General features: G+C 39.8%; 1 protein-coding gene across 7 annotated transcripts in view; it reads right to left on the minus strand.

Moving 5' to 3' along the window:
* NSD3 (nuclear receptor binding SET domain protein 3) overlaps window positions 1-21519 on the minus strand; it is a 112366-nt gene that overhangs the window by 10728 nt on the left and 80119 nt on the right. For 2 of the 7 annotated variants that reach the window (XM_054561439.2, XM_054561440.2), the window contains exons 15-20: window positions 18717-18863; window positions 15083-15266; window positions 9940-10142; window positions 8856-8968; window positions 7949-8218; window positions 1062-1178 (exon numbers count right to left, since the gene is read on the minus strand). In XM_054561439.2, coding sequence (XP_054417414.2) covers window positions 1062-1178; window positions 7949-8218; window positions 8856-8968; window positions 9940-10142; window positions 15083-15266; window positions 18717-18863 — 1034 coding nt within the window. The remainder of the gene's footprint in view (window positions 1-1061; window positions 1179-7948; window positions 8219-8855; window positions 8969-9939; window positions 10143-15082; window positions 15267-18716; window positions 18864-21519) is intronic. The other 5 variants (XM_024251002.3, XM_024251001.3, XM_054561441.2 and 2 more) reach the window with 5 other exon arrangements.

Consider the following 21519-nt stretch of genomic DNA (forward strand, 5'->3'; position numbering starts at 1 on the left):
TATGAAATATGTTTATGAAAGTTGTAAAACTTTCAAACAATGACATATCAGTTAAAATACTTTTAAGCCCCATTTCTTAATGATATTCTGAATCTCAGTTTTAGAGATATGATAGCCTAGAACACAGAAAACATGGGTACTAGTCTTGGTTCTTAAAAGTGTAACAAAATAGTCAACAAATCACTTATCATAGCTGGACATCAGCTTCTTGTCCTCTGTAAATCAGAGAACTGACAAAAAAATTAACTGAGATAATAGATGTACTATGTATCAAATAGGTCTTACAACTGCAGAGATTAAACTAGCAGCTTTACTGTCATTTTTCTTATGACAGCACTCATTATTTTCTTCTTTTTTTTTTTTTTGAGACAGGGTCTTGCTCTGTTGCCCAAGCAGGAATGCAGTGGTGTGATCACAGTTCACTACAGCCTTGACCTCCTGGGCTCAAGTGATCCTCCTGCCTCAGCCTCCTGAGGAGCTGGGACCACAGGCACATGCCACCACACCTGGCTAACTTTATTTTTATTTTTTGTAGAAACAGGGTCTTCCTATGTTGCACACGCTGGTCTCAAACTCCTGGGCTCATGTGATCTGCCCTCCTCAGCCTCCCAAAGTATTGGGATTACAGGCGTGAGCCACCGTGCCCTGCCAAAAAGTTTTAATATACAGAACAATTTGGAGTTTTGGCTGCAGTAGAACTTTAATAACGGTGGTTTGTAACTTAGAATCACAGAGTTGATTCTCTCCTTCAGTAATAAAGAAACTGAGGCCCAGGACTTTTTTGACAAAGAGCTCAGACTAAAATCCAGATATGCTAACCCTGCTCCTGGTTTTATTTTCACTCACAGTGCTGTCTTACATGACGTGCAAAGCTTCAGTATCATTCATTTTTTACTCTGGTATAATTGGCACATTATAGTAGGCAGCACACTAGCTACTGCAAATCATTATGCTCTGCCTGAAGAAAAATCAAATTAAAAGAAACTGAGTTCAAATTAAGACTATGAAACAAAAACAAAAACAAATCCTTTTTTCTTACAAAAAAAAAAAAGCAATTTTACCTTGGTAACAGTTAACATATAAAAATTAGTTACACTGTTCTCGTGGGCTCGCTTGATTCGCAATCTGCATTCTTCTTCATCAATTAATTCACCGACGTATTCATTTACAAATTCACCCTGGAGATAAATGTGCAATATGTAACTTAAAATCAGTGTATTATATAAAGCATTGCTTAATGACACATGTATAACCCAAAATAATTAAAGAGAACCCTGAAAATATAACTTCAACCCTAGAAAGAAATGGTTATTTATTCATAGGCATTCAGGTGGCATTATTTTTCTGGTATAAGTGCCTCAGAAGGTGACAATCTGCTTGCCTTTTCTTGCTGACAATACTATTTTATAGTCCAAGTGACAACATGTGGTACATCGCTGGGATGTCGGGATAAAGCTAACTCTAGCCTTTGAAGCTATATTATAACAGACTTTTACTAGTTGGTGGCTATGCACGTTTTGGGGTGAGACCTGGAAGAGATCTGAATCTGAAACAAGTGTGCTCTGTTTTTGTTTTTAAGCTTCTTTTGAAGCAATTACTGACATTCAGAGGAAGTGGCACAAATCGTACATGGGAAATCTTGGGAACATTCACTCAGTTTCCCCCAGTGGTAACATCTGACATAACTACAGTACAATATCAAAACCAGAAAACCGACATTGGTATAATCCAGACTTTATTCAGATTTTACCAATTTTACATGCATGCATTTGTGTGTGTACATAATTCTATGCGGTTTTAGCAGGTGTAGGATCATGTCATCACCACTGCAATCAAGATACAGAGCTGGTGCCTCACCACAGAGATTCCTTGTGATAACTCACTCCTTTATAATCACACCCTTCCTCCATCCTTCCTCCACTCATCTCATCCTAACCCCCGGCAGTCACTCATCTGCTCTCCATCTCTAGAATTTTGTCATTTCAAGAATGTTTTGGCTGGTCGCCGTGACTCATGCCTGTAATCCCAGCACTTTGGGAGGCCGAGGCGGGCGGATCACCTGAGGTCAGGAGTCCAAGACCAGCGTGGCCAACATGGTGAAACACTGTCTCTACTAAGAATACAAAAATTGGTCAGGCGTGGTGGCACATGCCTGTAATCCCAGCTACTCAGGAGGCTGAGGCTGGAGAATCACTGAAACCCAGGAGGCAGAGGCTGCAGAGGGCCGAGATCGCGCCACTGCACTCCAGCCTGGGTGACAAAGCAAGGCAAGACTCTGTCTCAAAAAACCAAAAAAACAAAAAAAGGAATGTTTTATAATGGAATGATATAGTACAGAACCTTTTGAGATTGGCTTTGAAGAAAAAAATCAGGCAGAGTCTCTTGAGATCTACCCAAGGTGCTGAGTATATCAACAGGTTGTTCTTTTTAAATCTCTGAGTAGTGTTTCTGCCATTTGTTTAGCCATTCACCCATGGAAGAATATTTGGATTGTTTCCAGATTTTGGCTTTACAAATAAAGCTGCTATGAACATTCTGGTGAAAGTTTTTGTGTGGACATAAGATTTTATTTTCCTGGGTAAATGGCCAGGAGTGCATCTGCTGCACCATATGGTGAGTGTATGTTTCCTTATTAAGGAAACTGTCAAACTACTGTCCAGAGTTGCTGTACCGTCGTATGCTCCCACCAGCAGTTCATGAGATCCACTTTCTCCACGTCCTGCCTGCATCTGGTATTGCCACTATTTATTATTTTAGCTGTTCTAACAGGCATACAGTGATAAGCTCCTTTAAAAATAAGAGCAAATACTGTACATTCAACATTTTGTGTTTATAATTACATAATCATTAACCTTTTCACCTCAAAAGCACTGCTCATTCAATCTAGGTCAACATTCTCTATAAGGACTTACCAATCTTACTAATATATTTTAGAGGAAAATAAATGTTTTGAAAAACAAAAATGTATTGGCTTATTTTATCAGATTTCTGTCCCATTCTCCCTCCCACCCCCCACCCCACAAATTTCCACTAGCCCTTCTCATAGCTCTTAGTATCACAGAACTGTTGGTAGTCACTATCTGAAGAGAAAGAAGTACTGCATCACGTTTTCTGATTGTGGAAAATCATTAGGAACATAAGCCAATGGTCTTTAAAACATTTAATCTTTTCTATTGATAAAAATAGATTATAATAAGAGAAAAGAAATGAATGGTTAAACTAGAAGGGCCCTAACCTCCCTGCTCTTCCTTTGGTGGCGTGTGGCGAGTGAGCTCAGCGAGAAGCACCGGTCTGCTTCACGGAGCTACATATGTTTCAGCTGCGGAGCAGTCACTACCAAAGGTGACCACTGGCTTTTTCTCTCTCCTGTTTTTATCTACTATATAAGCTATGACACGGAATTCAGTTAGGAAAAGAAAAACAGGCCAGGTGTGGTGTTTCATGCTGTAATCCTAGCACTTTGGGAGGCTGAGGCAGGAGGACTGCTTGAGCCAGGAGTTTGAGATCAGCCTGGGCAACACAGTGAAACCTCATCTCTACAAAAAATAAAAAACATCAGCGAGGTGTGGTGGTGCATGGCTGTGGTCCCAACTACTCAGGATGCTGAGGCAGGAGGATCACTTGAGCCCGAGAGTTGAAGGCTGCAGTGAGCTGTGACTATACCACTGCACTCCAACCTGGGTGACAGGGCAAGACTCTGTTTCAAGGAAAAAAAAACAAAACAAAACTCGTCTGTAACTGCAGCACCATAAACAGTTAATTTCCTTCACTTTTTCCTTCCAGTCCTTTCTCACAAAGGACATGGGACTGTTCTGCACATTTGTCTATTACATACACTGTCAGCCTCAAATGGCTTTTCCTGTATCCAGTTTGGACTTTGTTATCAGCTGATGAACAACATTTTGCACTATGATATGATATCAAAGGGTAGCAGAAGATTGTATTGCCATCTTGGCTGCATTGCCACCTACTGTTACTACACTTAATGATGTTAGGGCAAATTTTCTGTTTTGAGATGGAGTTTCACTCTTGTTGCCCAGGCTGGAGTGCAATGGCGTGATCTTGGCCCACTGCAACCTCCGCCTCCCGGGTTCAAGCGATTCTCCTGCCTCAGCCTCCCAAGTAGTGGGGATTACAGGCATGCATCATCACACCCAGCTAATTTTATATTTTTAGTAGAGATGGGGTTTCACTATGTTGGTCAGGCTGGTCTCGAACTCCTAACCTCAAATGATCCACCTGCCTCGACCTCCCAAAGTGCTAGGATTACAGGTGTGAGCCACTCCACCCGGCCTAGGGCAAATTTTCTTTAGTGGAAACCCATAGAGGAGAATTTCAACCAAATCAGCTCTACTACTTCTTTTTTCACACATTGGGATTCAAGGTAAGATTTCATTTGAAGAAATAGTTTTGTGACTTTAAAAGCTTGATCATGATGTATTATGGTTTATACTTGTTAGTCTATGAAAATGAGTAAATACAGAAAAATTAAGTGCTGATATCAAATATGAGAGCAAATCTCATAAACTTGATACCACTGTAAATAAAGATGGAAATATTTCAGATGTCCTAAGAGACAGATCTTTAGCCTCAACGAGTTGCTGACTAGACTTAAAAACCATTAACTATGAATTCAATTATGAACAAAAATTGTAACAAATTCATTAACTTAAAAAATGCTACAGATCTGTCCTTAAAGACCACAGCAAAAAGGCTGTCATTCAATATTTAATACCTTAAAATTTTTTCTGAGAAAGAAACAACTTCATAACAAGAAGTCCCTAGTTTGGCACACATTTTCAGGAATCTGTTCTGTGGAGAAAGAAGGGGACTGACTGTGTACATTCCATTTCATATTGGACTTCTTTCCTGTAAATACCCCGAATATCTTTTTCATGTTGCTATAATGTCTTTATGATTACACTTTTCAATGATTGTATATTTCTAGCTATTTTGTAAAAGACCAATTGTCTTACATCAGCAAACCCTCAAGTGCTAGCTAAACAGAAGGAAATCAAGATTGTTTAATAAGTTATCTTACAACACATTTCAGAATAAGTGCAAGTACTATTAAAAGGTGTTAACACAATATTCAAGTGGATGGATTTCAGGATGGCCCCATAAACTCCAGTGAAATCATAGGCAAAAATTTGTATATATGATATGCATGGCACTAAAGTAATATAAAACATTTTGCATTATACAATGACATTTTAGATGTGGTTGGCCTTTGACCAAGCAGCCCAGTCCACATATCCAATACATCAGCAAATCCTGTTGGCTCTACCTTCAAAATGTCAGAAATCCAACCACATCCCCCCTGGCTCAACTACAACCCCAGTGATTCCACGTCACCATTGTCTTTCTCCTGGGCGACTCTAGTGGTCTCCCTTTATCGTTCTTTCCTCCTTATCATATGTTCTCCATACCACAGCCACAGTTATCCTTTCGAAACCCAAGTGTGGCAGACAGACTCTCAAGGTGGCCCCTGTGATGCCTGCCTGCTGGTGTTCATGCCATTGTGTCGCCTCCTCCCCTTGTTGCGTGTGAGCAGGACCTGTGATTAGCTTCTAACCAACAGAATATGGCATGGGTGACGGGGTGATTATGTGAGTTTATGACATAAGACTTCAGTGTCCATCTTCCTGTAGTGCCTCTCACCCCTGCTGGCTGTAAGGAAGCAAGTGGCCATGCTGGGAATCCCATGTGGCAAGGAACTGTGGGGCAGCCTCTAGAAGCTGAAAGCAGCTCCTGGCCAACCACAAAACAAACACACACACACACACCCCCCAAAACAAAAACCACTGGAGTCTCTCAGCCCTATAGCTAGAGAACGGAATTCTGCCAACAACTGTGCAAGCAGGGAAGCAGATCCTTCCCTAGTCAAGCCACAGAGGAGAACCCAGCCCCAGTCAGCACCTTGATTGGTACCTGGTGAGGTCCTCACTAGAGGACCCAGTTAAGGATTGCCTAGACTCCTGACCCATATTAACTGTGAGATAATAAAATGTGTGTTATGTCTTAATTTGCTAACTTTGTGGTAACATTTGTATGTGGCAATAGAAAACTAATACACCAAATCAGATCAAATCACTCCCTAGTAAAATCCTCCAGATGTTCCCCATCCCATGGCTGATATGGCCAGTAAGGCACCATCCTATCTGGCCGGTGGCTGACCTTCTCACCGCAGCTCCTCTCTTTCCTCTCCTGGGGCTCCTCCCCAGGCACAGAACTTCCTGTGCTGTTCCTGGAGCACACTGCAGCCTTTACAGCTGCCTGCCTCCAGTCTGACGTGCTCTTCTCCTGCACACACCTTCATGGCTTTCTACTACACACACGGCAAACGGCGCCTCCTCAGGCCTCCCTGAGCCAATCAACTGAAAAGGGTAATCCCTGTCACCAGCTAGCCCCTTTTCCAGCTTTATTTTTATTCACAGCAGTTAATGGCACTCGACATGTTTATTATCTGTCTCCTCAAGCAGATCCACTAACGTAAGGGTTTCATGTGTCTTGTTCACTATTGTTTTCCAAGTACCAAGAATAATACCTGCCACATAGGAAACAGCTTAATACACATGTACCGAATAACTGAATTTCACTTCAAGCAATCTGACCTACAGAAATAGGTGCACACAGGTGGATGACCGAGAACATTCATTATGGAATTTAAAAATCTTTATGTATCTATTTATTTATTGGGAATAGGTTAAATTATTTATTTATTGGGGAAATAGGTTATTTATTTACTTATTGGGAAATAGGTTAAATATGGTACATTTTACTATGACTAAAATAAGACTGTTAAAAAGAATGAAGTAAAATCTATATGTACTGCCACAAATGTATTTATGATATAGTGTGTGAATGGGAAGAAAACGTCTGATATTTGTTTAGAAAACCCTTAAAAATGTATTATTATATATGTTTATAACTATATAGAAAAAGTTATAAAAGGCTACCTATCAAACTATGAACAATGGTTATCTCTGATGAGGAGATGAAGAATTGAAGGGATGAAGGAAGAATTTCACTCTGCTGTCTTTTTTGTATTGTATTGTATTGTATTGATTGTATTGTATGACTTTACTACATTAGATGGCATTTTTAAATTACAAACCTGATTTTTTTTTTTTTTTTTCAGATGGAGTCTCACTCTGTCACCTAGGCTGGAGTGCGGTGGTGCGATCTCAACTCACTGCAACCTCCACCTCCAGGGTTCAAGTGATTCTCCTGCCTCAGCCTCGCGAGTAGCTGGGACTACAGGTGCCACCACGCCCGGCTAATTTTTTGTATTTTTAGTAGAGATGGGGTTTCACCATGTTAGCCAGGATGGTCTCAATCTCCTGACCTTGGCTGTGACCACTGTGCCCGGCTGATTTTTTTTAAAAGGTAGAAAAATGTCAAGAGTAATTTTAGGTTGGACACAGTGGCTCATGCTTATAATCCCAGCACTTTGGGAGGCCAAGGCAGGAGAATCACTTGAGTCCAGGAGTTTGAGACCAGCCTGGGCAATGTAGTGAGACCCTACCCAGCTACTTGGGAGGCTGAAGTGGGAGGATCTCTTGAGCCCAGGAGTTCAAGGCTTGAGTGAACTATGAACACGCCACTGTACTCTAGCATGGGTAACAGAATGGGGACCCTGTCTTTAAAAGAAAATAAAAATAAAACTAAAAAAAACAAGTAAAAACTATTTCACATAGAAATTACCAGTGTCCCCTCTCTCCTTTTTATGACTAGCCTCTGGACACTCAAAGTTTAAGTACATTTTATCACTATCTTCTTCCTACTACTCTTCTTTGCTCAAGAAGTACCAAACTCTCAACATGGGAGGTTTTAACATTTTACCACAAATTTCTGCTTATTTTATCCCTAGAACTATACCCTACTGAAGCATTCCTAAAAAGCCAGGTTCTGGTCTCTTCCACCCCCCACCACCATCCCATGCTACCTTCTTAATGCTCCTTTTGGTCCTGAGGCCCCAGCCTCTCCGCTCCGTTTTGATGATCTCTGCATCAGGGTACAGTCTCTTTGTAAAGCACTGGTTCTGACAACGATCTCCAGCTGGGCACACCTGCGGATGGCATTCATACTGCAACATTCTGTTCAGGCACTCAGATTCCAAGCCACAAGGGTTTTCATCAGCTGGTTTGCAGTTACAGCGGGGAATCTCTGACAGGTCAGCAACCTGGATCTGCACCTTTCCTATTACTTTGTTAGCCTAGAAAACAAAATCACAAGCGAGAGAGAGGCAGCAGGTAAGTCATCTGGCAATGTGAACAGGAACATCTAAAACATCCACGCTACTGCCTTGTGGTGCTACTCCGGGAAAGGTTATCTTTCCTGATGAATAAGCTGAGATTAATAACCATCTCTTTTTGTCATTTAGTTGACAAAAATATCAAAGCCTCATGTGAATTTTCACTTATTTATCCTGGGTATTTCTACTTTCACTAGATGGAAATTTCATAACTGAAAACGAGAAAATACGCTTGTTTGTGGGTTCTCTGAAATAAAGGGAGTAAACACCTATATTCTCATTTGGTGGCGGGATAACCTGGTAGAACAAGAACAGGATTTCACATAAGACATGTTGCTACTAGGTATGAGAGGATTTATCAAAGACCTAATTTTCACAGCACAATAACTATGGTTCCCATTTGATGCTTCCAACAGATAAGCTCTGTGTTACAGAAGACTGTGATAATTAGCAAAAGTTTGCACAAGTCAAAAAGGGTCTTTAACTATTGAAGAGTAATGCATTTCATCTCATCTATTAAATACCAATGCTTTCATAGTAAAGACTTACTTTGTTTCTTATTTTATTTGGCAATCCCAGGCCAGAGATAAAGACTTACTTTGATGTGTTTGTAGGGAGGGGGTTTTCTTGAGTTTTTTTCAATCTCTAGGGCTTCTTTACTTTCTCTTTGTGCTTTCAATTCCTGGAAACGTTTTGCAGCTTCTTCCAGTGCTGCCAATAAGATGATACAAAGTATGTAAATACCAAAAACCAAAGGAAAATTGATGGGACAGTAGTTTTACACTGCCTTCCCAATGCTTTGCATCTGGCCTGAGATTTTTCTTTTTAAAATTATTTTCTGGAAGTTACTGTTTACCACCAGGATGGGGTAACAATGAAATAGGATATAACTCACTGAACACTATGCTCTGTGCATGCTGTTGCCTCAGGGAAGAGGCTCTACTTCAATGATCAGAAGTCTCCAAGTGACCCTCAGAGCAGCTTTTTGCCTTGTAATAGATTTAAATTCATTTTACCCTTACCAGAAAGCCAAACTTGCTGGCAACTCATTGCAAAAGCAGTTGTAAGGCTTTTCATGGGAAGGCTTTACTACTCTTCTGTTGCAAAGGAACTTCACTTGATTAAAAAGACTATTCTCAGGCTGGGCTTGGTGGCTCATAGCTATAATCCCAGCACTTTGGAAGGCTGAGGCGGGCAGATCGCTTGAACCCAGGAGTTCAAGACCAGCCTGGGCAACATGGTGAAACCCTATCTCTATAAAAAGTACAAAAATTAGCTGGGCATGGTAGCGGGCACCTGTAGCCCCAGCTACTCAGGAGGCTGAGGCAAGAGGATCGCTTGAGCCCTGGAGTTCAAGGCTGCAGTGAGCTGTAATCATGCCACTGCATTCCAGCCTGGGCAACAGAGTGAGACCTTGTCTTAAAAAAAAAAAAGACTATTCCTAGAATAATCTGTGTTTATAGAAAGATCACTGAAGAAATTCCTTTCAAATACACAGCACAGTCTACAATATTGAAATGTATTTTAAACCTGGTTCTAATGTGACTGGAAGCTTATGGACACAGGATCATAATGTCTAGTGAAAATTCTCTAATACCAGAAATATTAGGGAGGTGAGGAGATATTGAGAAACTGACACCAGAGTTGTAGTTTTGAGTCATTGTAAACATCATCCAGCTTACCCTTTTTGAAGGTCTTGTTAATACTAGTCTGCCCCTCAGCAAAGCTTTTGTCTCCTTCAACATAAGGGAACACTCTGCCCTGGTGTACCCAGTAGTAGTCATGAGAACCAAAGAAGAATACAGGGAAGTCCCCCAAGTCATGTTTAAGGCCCTGGATGTTCAGTGGCACAGACCTGGGGTTGCAGATCTCTGCTGGCCACCATCTGAAAACGAAAGCAATTTTAGATCAAGAAGGCAAAAACGAAACAAAAAAGCACTATTTCCAAGATTGGCAGAAGGGAAAAAAGGTTTTGTATTTTGCAATTTTCAGATTCTAAGAACATAAAATACCACACATCATTACAAAAAGTAATTAATGAAATAGTGAACACAGACTAAACAAATTAGGCCCTAAACACCTGATCTACTTTCTTTTAAAAAATATTTCATATTTATAAAATATATATCATGAAAATATGTTCTAAAATGTAATAATAATACTGAACCTACTACCCAATGATATTCCAAACCTAATTTCAATCCTAGAAAAGTCATGTTTCCCCCCCAACTTAATACTGAGATTATCTTTCAAGGTATAACAGTTGATTTCTAGTAGTCCATGGAATCATTTTGAGAATAAACTGATGCTATCATAAAGAATGACCACTCCCATTCAAATCAGCATTTAGTCTCTAGTCAACCTGGGCAAACACCTCTTGGTCAAATGTACTAGGTTTTATATCACTTTATATTTCAGAATCTAATTCATCTTAGATCATAATTAAACATGGAATAGAGGACAGAATGAAAATATAACTGTTTCAGGCTATGATAATTGAATACTACAGCAGTCACTAAATGAACCCATCTGTGAGGAAATCTGACAGTTTCTAGCAAGCAGACAAGTTAAGAATTGAATGATGAAGTTAATAGTCAGAAAATGAGGCCAACCAAGGTACTCTGCTGTTCATCTAAGAATTAAAAACATGGGTAAGAATCCATGCTCAAATTGTAAACAAAACAAAAACCAATATTTTCTGTGATTGATACTTGGTTCGTTCTCAAAGCAGGCTCTATTTATTTCTAAACAACTTTAAGGTAATTAAATATATATACAGTTACTGCCTTCACTAACGTCAGTTAGGAAGAGGCACATGTTCTGCCTGGGTTTGTTCCAGGTCCTCATATTTTCCCCCAAGAAGCAACACATTGGAATAACTAGTTATTGAAAATAAACAGCTTCATGCAGCCCCACTGGGCCTGATTGGAAAGAAATACATTAAGAATTAGTTCATGGATGGAAGTCTTTCCAAAACATACAAGAAGAATCTGACCTAGATATAAAATCTCACTGGACTGTGAACTTAATTGGAGCACTGTTTTGGGTTTCTTTAAAATGTAATATAATTAAAATTTAAGTATTAAAATAAATCAAAGACATTTTCATATTCATAACTTTAAAAAAACTGAAGTTTATTTGAAGATCTGAAGGCTTCTTACATTGTTTTAGATATTTCTTATCTAGAAATGTCTTAAATGTATTAATTTTCAAACTGTGCACCCTTCTCCATGCCAGAAAGATACATATTTTTCAATTATGAAAGCAGTATGCACTTCTTTTAAAAATTAAAACAATGCAGAAATGTATAGTAGAAAAGTGAAAATGCCTTTTCTTGTAATCTCATCCTTGACACTATTAACATTAGATGTATTTCTTCCCAGGTATTAAAAACATACTGTACTGGCCAGGTGTGCTGGCTCAGGCCTGTAATCCCAGCACTTGGGGAGGTTGTGGCAGGCAGATCACTTGAAGTCAGGAGTTCAAGACCAGCCTGGCCAACATGGTGAAACCCCATCTCTAATAAAAATACAAAGATTAGGCCAGGCACGGTGTCTCACGCCTGTAATCCCAGCACTTTGGGAGGCCAAGGCGGGTGTATCACAAGGTCAGGAGATCGAGACCATCCTGGCCAACATGGTGAAACCCCATCTCTACTAAAAAAAAAAAAAAAAAAAAAAAATTAGCCGGGTGTGGTGGCGGGCGCCTGTAGTCTCAGCTACTTGGGAGGCTGAGGCAGGAGAATGGCGTGAACCCGGGAGGCAGAGCTTGCAGTGAGCCGAGATCGTGCCACTGTACTCTAGCCTGGGCAACAGCGTGAGACTCTGTCTCAAAAAAAAAAAAAAAAAAAAAAAATACAAAGATTAGCCAGGCATCATGGCATGCGTCTGTAATCCCAGTTACTTGGGAGGCTGAGGCAGGAGAATCGCTTGAACCCGGGAGGCAGAGGTTGCAGTGAGCCGAGACGGCGCCATTGCACTCCAGCCTGGGCGACAGAGGGAGACTCTGTCTCAAAAAAAAAATACAAACATTAGCCAGGTGTCGTGGCATGCGTCTGTAATCCCAGCTACTTGGGAGGCTGAGGCAGCAGAATTGCTTGAACCCGGGAGGCGGAGGTTGCAGTGAGCCGAGATCACGCCACTGCACTCCAGCCTGGGACAGAGCAAGACTTCGTCTCAAAAAAAAGAAAAAGAAAAAGAAAAGGAAGCAGGGGGGAGGTTTGATCTCAATACCCCAGATCTCAGCTAAAAATGAAGTTCTAAAATTTAAATGGGTAAACATGTAACATATGTAAAAGAGAGAGAACAGGCTGGGCGCAGTGGCTCATGCCTGTAATCCCAGCACTTTGGGAGGCTGAGGTCGGTGGATCAGAAGTCAAGAGATTGAGACCATCCGGGCCAACATGGTGAAACCCCGTCTCTACTAAAAATACAAAAATTAGCCGGGCGTGGTGGAGCGCGCCTGTAGTCCCAGGTACTCGGGAGGCTGAGGCAGGACAATTGCTTGAATCCAGCAGGCGGAGGCTGCAGTGGGCCAAGATCACACCACTGCACTCCAGCCTGGCAACAGAGTGAGATCCTGTCTCAAAAAAAAATAAAAATAAAAAAAAAAAAGAGAGAGAGAGAGGGAGAACAAACATAGCTCTTGCTAAAAAAAATTACAGTATGTTTGAAATTTTCTAGAAATATATTTTAGAGCCGGACATGGCGGCTCACATCTGTAATCCCAGCACTTTGGGAGGCCGAGGCAGGCAGATCAGCTGAGGTCAGGAGTTCGAGACCAGCCTGGCCAACATAGTGAAACCCCGTCTGTACTAAAATTACAAAAATTAGCCAGGTGTGGTGTCAGGTGCCTGTAATCCCAGCTACTTGGGAGGCTGAAGCAGGAGAATCGCTTGAACCTGGGAGGTGGGGGTTACAGTGAGCAGAGATCATATCACTACATTCCAGCCTGGGTGACAGAGTGAGATTCCGTCTCAAAAAAAAGGAGAGAAATATATTTTACCTAGGATTCTAACTGAAAAGCAGAACTCTATTGTGCTATCTTGAATAGTATCTATTTTCTTTGTAAAATGATAAATATATGAAATATGTGCCTTAAAATGTAGAGTTTTTTAGTTGTGTTTTTTTTGTTGTTGTTTTTTTCTGAGACAGGGTCTTGCCCTGTTGCCCAGCCTGGAGTGCAGTGGCACAATCATGGCTCACTGCAGCCTTAACCTCCTGAGTTCCAGCAATCCTCCAGACTCAGTCTCCTGAGTAGCTATGATGCTACCACACCTGGCACGCCACTATGCCCAGCTAATTTGTATATATTTTGTAGAGACAGGGTATTGTCATGTTGCCCATGCTGGTCTTGAACTCCTCAGCTCAAGCAATCCACCTGCCCCAGCCTCCTACAGTGCTAGGATTACAGGCAAGAACCGCTGTACCTGGCCAAGTTTTAGAATTGTATCACTATACCTGTTCAGCAAAGGCTCGTTGAAAGCCTTAAAGGAGAAAGTATTATTAAAATAATGGTACTCACATACTTCCTGCTTCATTCCCTTAAGACTAAAGCCTCTTAATGGAATAATCTCTCCTTAAATTCTAAAAAGTTTTCTCTTTACACATGGTTTAGGGCTAAAATGGACGAGATTCAGGGGCAAAGAGCTATTTTGACCAGAATATAAACTTGATTTTATTAGAAATCAGCAATCGACATATATCTAATTAAGACACAAAGAAAATATCATCTCTGGCCAAGTGTGGTGGCTCATTCCTATAATTCTAGCACTTTGGGAGGCTGAGGCAGGAGGATCACTTGAGCCCAGGAGTTTGAGACCAGCCTGGGCAATATAGTGAGACCCCATCTCACTATATTTATTCAATTTAAATTAAAAAAAAATTTTAAAGTTTTTTTCTGGCCAGGCGCGGTGGCTCACGCCTGCAATCCCAGCACTTTGGGAAGCCAAGATGGGCGGATCACGAGGTCAGGAGATCGAGACCATCCTGGCTAACACAGTGAAACCCCATCTCTACTAAAAATACAAAAAATTAGCCGGGTGTGGTGGCGGGCGCCTGTAGTCCCAACTACTCGGGAGGCTGAGGCAGAAGAATGGCGTGAACCCGGAAGGTGGAGCTTGCAGTGAGCCGAGATTGTGCAACTGCACTCCAGCCTGGACGACAGAGCGAGACTCCGTCTCACAAAAAAAAAAAAGGTTTTTTTGGAAAAAAAAGTCATCTCCACTGTCCACATAAGACCTTTTATTCCAAAATCTAGTAGTACATAGCCCATTAGTATAAAACAACTTTCAGGACTTAAAAACAAAAGTTGGTGGGCATGGTGGCTCAGGCCTGTAATCCCAGCACTTTGGGAGGCTGAGGTGGGCAGATTGCTTGACTCATGAGTTTGAGACCAGCCTGGGCAACATGGCGAAACACTGTCTCTACTAAAAATACAAAAAACTAGCCAGGGGTGGTGGTGCGCACCTGTAATCCCAGCTACTTGGGGGGCTGAGGTGGGAGGATGGCTTCAGCCAGCAGGTGGAGGGTGCAGTGAGCTGAGATCATACCACTGCACTCCAGCCTTGGTGATAGAGCCAAACCGCCTCACAAACAATCAACCAACCAATCCCAAAGAAAAAGAAAAAGAAATTCAACAATGAATTAGGAACATAACCTTCCCAACCCCTTAAGAACCCAGCCTCAAAACATGGTTCTTTTCTTTTTTTTAAGGAAGTAGGTCCATGCTGTCTACCTATCTATCTCCAAGTCACTCTGCATCCAGAGTATGAAACTGGTCTGCACAATGACTGAATACTTCCTCTTTGTTCTTGGAAAAACTTGCCTGTAATTTCCCAATTTGACCCAAACAATCTGCTTGTAATGTAGTTTCTTGCCAGCTTTACAGTCATTACAATTCCAGCAGCCTTCTGGCATTTCTATGCTTAGGCATTCCGGGTGGAAGGAAGCTGGGCACGATTCACAGCAGAGCAATCTTCCACCTTGAAACAAATAAACAGTCTTAATAACTGAGAAAAGAGGAGAGAGAAAAAGAAAGAAAAAGGAGAAAGTTATCTTTTCAGCACATTAAATTTGTTTCAAATTGGGGGCAAATAACAAAGGGACTGAGTCATATCTACAGTGATGGATTAAAATAGCAAGTGAACGTATTTAGCTACTTTTCAGGGTTTCAGTGGCCAGAAACTCAGAGCTTCTGAGTAGTACCAAAAGCATCCATGTACTCTTTACTCCTTTAAACTATGGGCTACTGAGGTATCAGTTCAGAAGCTAAACTCTTAACATATGACCAAATTAAAGCATAAAATCTTTTGACTGAATAGATTTGAGAGGTTTTTCAAACATGTAAGTAGCAACTTTCTTTTCTCCTTCAGAGGTAAGAAAGAAAGCAAGTCATCGTTGTATTTTAATCCAGTGCCATGGTTAACTAAATTCCTTTATAATATAATTAGCAAGCAAAAAAATAGCCAATAGGTTGATCAGTACTTTTTTCTTTCCATAAAGAATACAAAAAGCAAAAAGAACACAGAATCTCAAATTGGTGATTATGTTATCATTACCTTTTGGTGAAGATATACAGGCTATACAGCAGTGGTTTGCAACTTTTTCATCACCAAGGATTCCCTTTTCCCTCCTCATGAACCCACATAATTTCAAATATTTTATCAACAACCAAAAAACCTCTCTTTCTCTCTCTCTCTCTCTCCCTCTGTGTGTGTGTGTGTGCGTGTGTGTGTATTCTCTCTCTATATATGTATATATATACAGAGAATATATTTTGAGATGGGCTCTATCTCACCCAGGCTGGTCTTGAACTCCTGGCCTCAAGCAATCCTCCTGCCTCAGCCTCCCAAACTGTTGGGATTATAGGCGTGAGCCACCATGCCTGGCCAAAATCTGCATTTTAAAAGTAACAATGTCTCCAATTTTTATTAACCAAAGAAATATATAACTGCCAATCAGACATTCTGATCCCAATAACAAAACTAGTATTATCCTATTAAATTGTTAAAATCATAGCCAAATTTTAAAAACTCATGCAGTTTGATTCTGTACAAATGTATAATTCTGTTAGATTTTCTGAAATATTAAACATAGTTCAAAAATTTTGTTTACATAAGTCTCTTCTGACTTCATATTGAGAACCACTGCTTTATAGCATAAAATTAAGTAGTTATCAGTATAGAATGAAGTACCATATGCAAGGAGCTAATTCCAAGTTCCCTATCAAAACTCTTTCCTTTTAGATACACAAAATACTCTCTGGATTGAGACCAAAACAGGTGTGAAAAACAACATAGTTGTAAATGCTAAGAAATACGAAATTCTGGGAGGAAATCAGGTATTTCTAATATGTATTTCAATAAGTGACAGCAAATGTTAACCACTGAAGATGAAATATAATAAAGACAAATATTTATTGAAAAAAATTGATCTTTTCATTGGAAAATCAGGTCTATAACCCATGAGTGTACCAAGATTTAAAGTCTCATAAGCAAAAGGGTAAGAGCCCTCTATGCAACTTTATCAAATCACATGCTCCAACCTTCTGAGGGCTTGCTACCAATTTTCCAGAAAATCTTGTCTTCCTATAGATTTTCAAACTTCTGATTAACATAAAAACAAAAAGAAATCCATATACAACCCATGATGAATTAAATTACTATATTTCCTCTGCTTAAAAGCTTTTACTTCAATCATCAAGATTTTTTTTCTGGGACTACATCTCAATATAGATTAATTGATTCAATTTACCAACCTAGAGATCAGATGCCCAAGTGCTCTAAACTTAGGTAGGGAATTGGTCTATAAATTTAAAGTAAAATGAGATTATTCATTTTTTTTCCATCAGAAAGGAATGACCAGCGGGAGAAAAGTCTGCAAACAGCTTTAGAGGACATGTGATTATTAGTACTGACGTAGAAAAGTCAGGCTGGCCATTTTTAACATTATGGAATAGTTCTTAATTTTAAGTCTTATTTCAGAGGAAATACAGAGCCAGAATCATCAGAGAAAATCGTCATGATAAAGATGCTTAAAATACACAAGGGAAATAAAAAAAAAATATGAATGGTCCACCTTGGTGCTATGCAAGAAAACTAGGATACAAGAGAAGTAAGATATGGTTCAAGTTAAGCAAACAGAGGGCTCAAAATAATTTCAATTCATGTCAAAGTTAATACTGAGTACTGAAAACAAAGTAAGCAACAATTGAATTAATCTAATTTTATATAGGTACCAGCAAGAAAATAAAGCATTTCCTAAAATGTCTCAGGCAGAATAATTATGGAGTAAGTCAAACCTATGTTCATTTTTTTGTTTTGGAAGTAGGCAGTATTATCAATAAGGTGATATAATCTGACTGCAGAAAACAGACAAAAAAGCCAGTACTCTCTCCAATACTTCTAATATGTTCCAATCGACTTGCTTAGTCTCACTTTCTTTCAGTCATGAGTTGCCACTTCAGATGCCTGACAAAGAGCAAAGATACATCAAACAGGCAACACCAAGAATTTTTTCAAAAGCCCATTTCAAATACACCTGTGTATATGTGTGTGTGTGTGTGTGTGTGTGTGTATATAGTATATTAGTTATGAATGAAGTTTTCTTTAAAGATTCTGAACTTGGCCCCAGATCATAATGGGAATGTATACAGGAAGAGGCCCTCACCTTTCAAGCTCATTTATTTTTCCCTGTGGGATAATAACTCCCCAAATAATACAACATTGTTAAACCATTTTTATAACAGGTAGGCTATGGAAAACTAAACACAATATAAAGTTTTCTTCCATAGGTTAAATTAACTGGGAGAATAGAAATATCCATTTAGCTCTTGGTACTGTGTGGATAATTATCCATCAGCAATTCAGCTGGGCTGCCTTCCAGCATCCAGTATTAGGGGTATTCTCCCCCACCAGCTTCCCACCAATGCCTCCTAAGGGAAGGGCAACTAGTTTTCATAGCATCTTAACCGAACATTTAAGAAGCACAATGACAGAACATATTCTAAAAGCAAACTTTCAAGTATCAGTATCTTAGTTTCCCTCTTTTAATAACCTACCTTGTTATTTAGTTGAAAGTTAGTAACAAATTATACCCTATCTTTTCTATTCCAATTTGAATGATAGTTTCATACCAGGAAAAAGAGAAAGAACATTTAGAATATGATTCTATATTTATACTGACCAAAATCCTAGTCTTCCTATTTTAATAACTCATAAATATGGAATGTGTAAAAATTTATTCAAGGGAAGAATATGTAAAAATTTGCAACAATGGAATTATTTTAAGCCCTTTTTAATAATTGTGCAGCCATATGAAGACACAGTCACAACCACCAAGGCAGAATTTACCAAAAGCAACAGATGGTGCTTGACAGGCATACATTTCCCCCCTACATTGAAAGAGAAAAAAATAGGAAATGCAAAAATAAAAGCAAGAGAAACTATTTTGATTATTACCTTTCTCACATTTCTTTTTGGAAGCTGACGAAGAAGGAATCATAGGTAATTTCATCAACTCAGCACGATTTGATTCATTCAGTAGGTAGTGGGACTTATAGGCATATGAACTGAACATGGGGTCTGAATGGTCCTGAACTATCAGCCCTATACGAAACAAACAGAAAGAGATGAGCTGCAATGAAACTACCCATGATTCCATGAGGAAAAAATAAACCAACACCTATTATGTATGCTTCAAAGCTGGGGTGGGGAGGGCGAAAATGAAAATATGAAGAAAAAAGAAAGATCTGACAGAAAGGTTTTCTACAGTTTTCAAAGGGAGTCTGAACTACTCAATTCCTTATCCCTATATATTATAGAAACCTATATTCTGCAGAAGAAAACTTCAAATAATTTGAAGATATAAACACTTGACATCATACAGAAAACCCCTTAGGGAAAACAAAGCTACACTGCTTCGTATTTGGATGTACGATGACGACAACCCAAAGAACAAAGTGATATTATATATCATGTAATGAGATAGAAATGAGAATCATTTACATAAGTAGACCCTGACCTACCTTCCATATATCAAGTAGCACTTTAATGCAGAATGGAAGTCTCTTTTTTTCTATTCATATCTTCAGACATACTCAAAGAAATTCTAACTTTCTCTGCCAGATAATGAAACTCTTCTCTATCAATATGGTACATGTTTTATTTCATTTTATATTTTACTTTTTTGAGACAGAGTCTTGCTCTGTCACCCAGGCTGGAGGGTAGTGGTGTGATCATGGCTCATTGCACCTTTGAATTTCTGGGCTCTAGTGATCCTCTGGCCTCAGCCTCCTGAGTAGCTGGGACTACAGATACATGCCACCACACCAGGCTAATTTTTAAATTTTTTTGTAGAGATGGGGTCTATAATAGCTTTTGTGCCCAGGCTGGTCTCTAACTTCCAGCCTTAAGTAATCCTCCCACCTTGGTCTTCCAAAATGTTGGGATTACAAGCATGAGCCACTGTGCCAGGCCTGGTACATGATTTTAAAGGAGCCATAATTTCCTGAACTTTACTGAGGTAATGCAAAGATTTTCATTTTTTCCCTGCCACAATATAAAGTGATTACCAACTTAAGGGTTAATAAAAACAATCTTTTTGATCTACCAATTACAGCTATGCTACTTGGAGGAAAACACTAAAGCTACCTGTGGTTCTCTCTTCTTTCCCTTCCCCCTCCCCCAGTTAATTCATGATATAGCTATATAAGCCACTCCTAAACCTAGGCAACTGTGAGACCAGGGGACATTTCTCTATCCTCTATCTTGGTTACTGGATCAGTGTACAATGATGTAGGATTTACAATACAAATTATGGCAGCAGTTTTATTTAGAGATCATTTTGAAGGGGAGGGAAATTACCATTTACTTTTTTCTGTGGGCACTGTCTTCATACTCTACACTGAGACGAATTCAAGAAATATCTCTGACCTAAATAACAGAATGGAACTTGAAATTACTAACAATATGACAATCTTCTTTTTGTTTTGTTTTTTTGAGACAGGGTCTCGCTCTGTCACCCGGGCTGGAGTCCAGTGGCAGATCACAGCTCACTGCAGCCTCAACTTCCTGGGCTCAAGTGATCCTACCACCTCAACCTCCCGAGTAGCTAGGACTACAGCCATTTGTCCCCATGCCTGGCTATGTTTTTGATTTTTTTGTAGAGACGAGGTCTTGCTGTGTTGCCCAGGCTGGTCTTGAATTCCTGGGCTCAAGCAATCCTCCCACCTCAGCCTCTCAAAATGCTGGAATTACAGGCGTGAGCCATGGTGCTCAGCCAGAATCTTCTAATAAAAGTTATATAGGCTAGGCACGGTAGCTCACGCCTGTAATCCCAGCACTTTGGGAGGCTGAAATGGGTGGATCACCTGAGGTCGGGAGTTCGAGACCAGCCTGACCAACATGGAAAAACCCCATCTCTACTAAGAATACAAAAGAATTAGCCGGGCGTGGTGGCGTGGTGGCACATGCCTGTAATCCCAGCTACTTGGGAGGCTGAGGCAGGAGAATCGCTTGAACCCAGAAGGCAGAGGTTGCAGTAAGCTGAGACCGCACCATTGCACTCCAGCCTGGGCAACAAGAGCAAAACTCCGTCTCAAAAAAAAAAAAAGTTATATAATGTTGAAATGAACTTTGTACATTTAATAGAGGGAGATGGAGTAGTGTAAAAGAATATGGGCTTTGAAATAAGAAGGATGAAGTACAAATGCTAGTCCCTCCATTTAACAACTTGTGTGACATTAGGTAAATTATTTAATCTGGGTTTCAGTGTTCTCACCTGTATACCATGGAGAGATAACTTCTTAGGGAAACTGTGGCAATTCATTCAGATAATGTTTAGTAAAGTTTGACTTACATACGCAAAATAAATTGCTATTATTTACTGTTAAAATGAAAAGAAAACTCCAGCCTACATTATCCATTTAAAATTACCATTACAAAGAAAGGCACAGAATGTTAAGTAACTTATTTTACACAACCCTCTAAGATGAAAGGAGATGCTAAAGAATATGCACTACACTGAAAAATGTCTGCACACTTCTTGTGACTCCACGATTAGGTGGCATGTGGAAGAGGAGTGATGTCAAACCCTGAAACATTTCAAAAAATATTTCCAGACATTGTAGTCCTTAAGAAATAGCTTAATGATTTTAAACACCCAATAACCAAGAACTAAGAGAAAATCTATGTGGAGGGAAAAATTCTGTATGAGGCAAGAAACAAGCAAAACAAGCTAAGTTTTCTAATACCCAAACAGAAA

This window comes from Pongo abelii, chromosome 7 (assembly GCF_028885655.2).
Source record: "Pongo abelii isolate AG06213 chromosome 7, NHGRI_mPonAbe1-v2.0_pri, whole genome shotgun sequence".
Lineage (NCBI taxonomy): Eukaryota > Metazoa > Chordata > Mammalia > Primates > Hominidae > Pongo > Pongo abelii.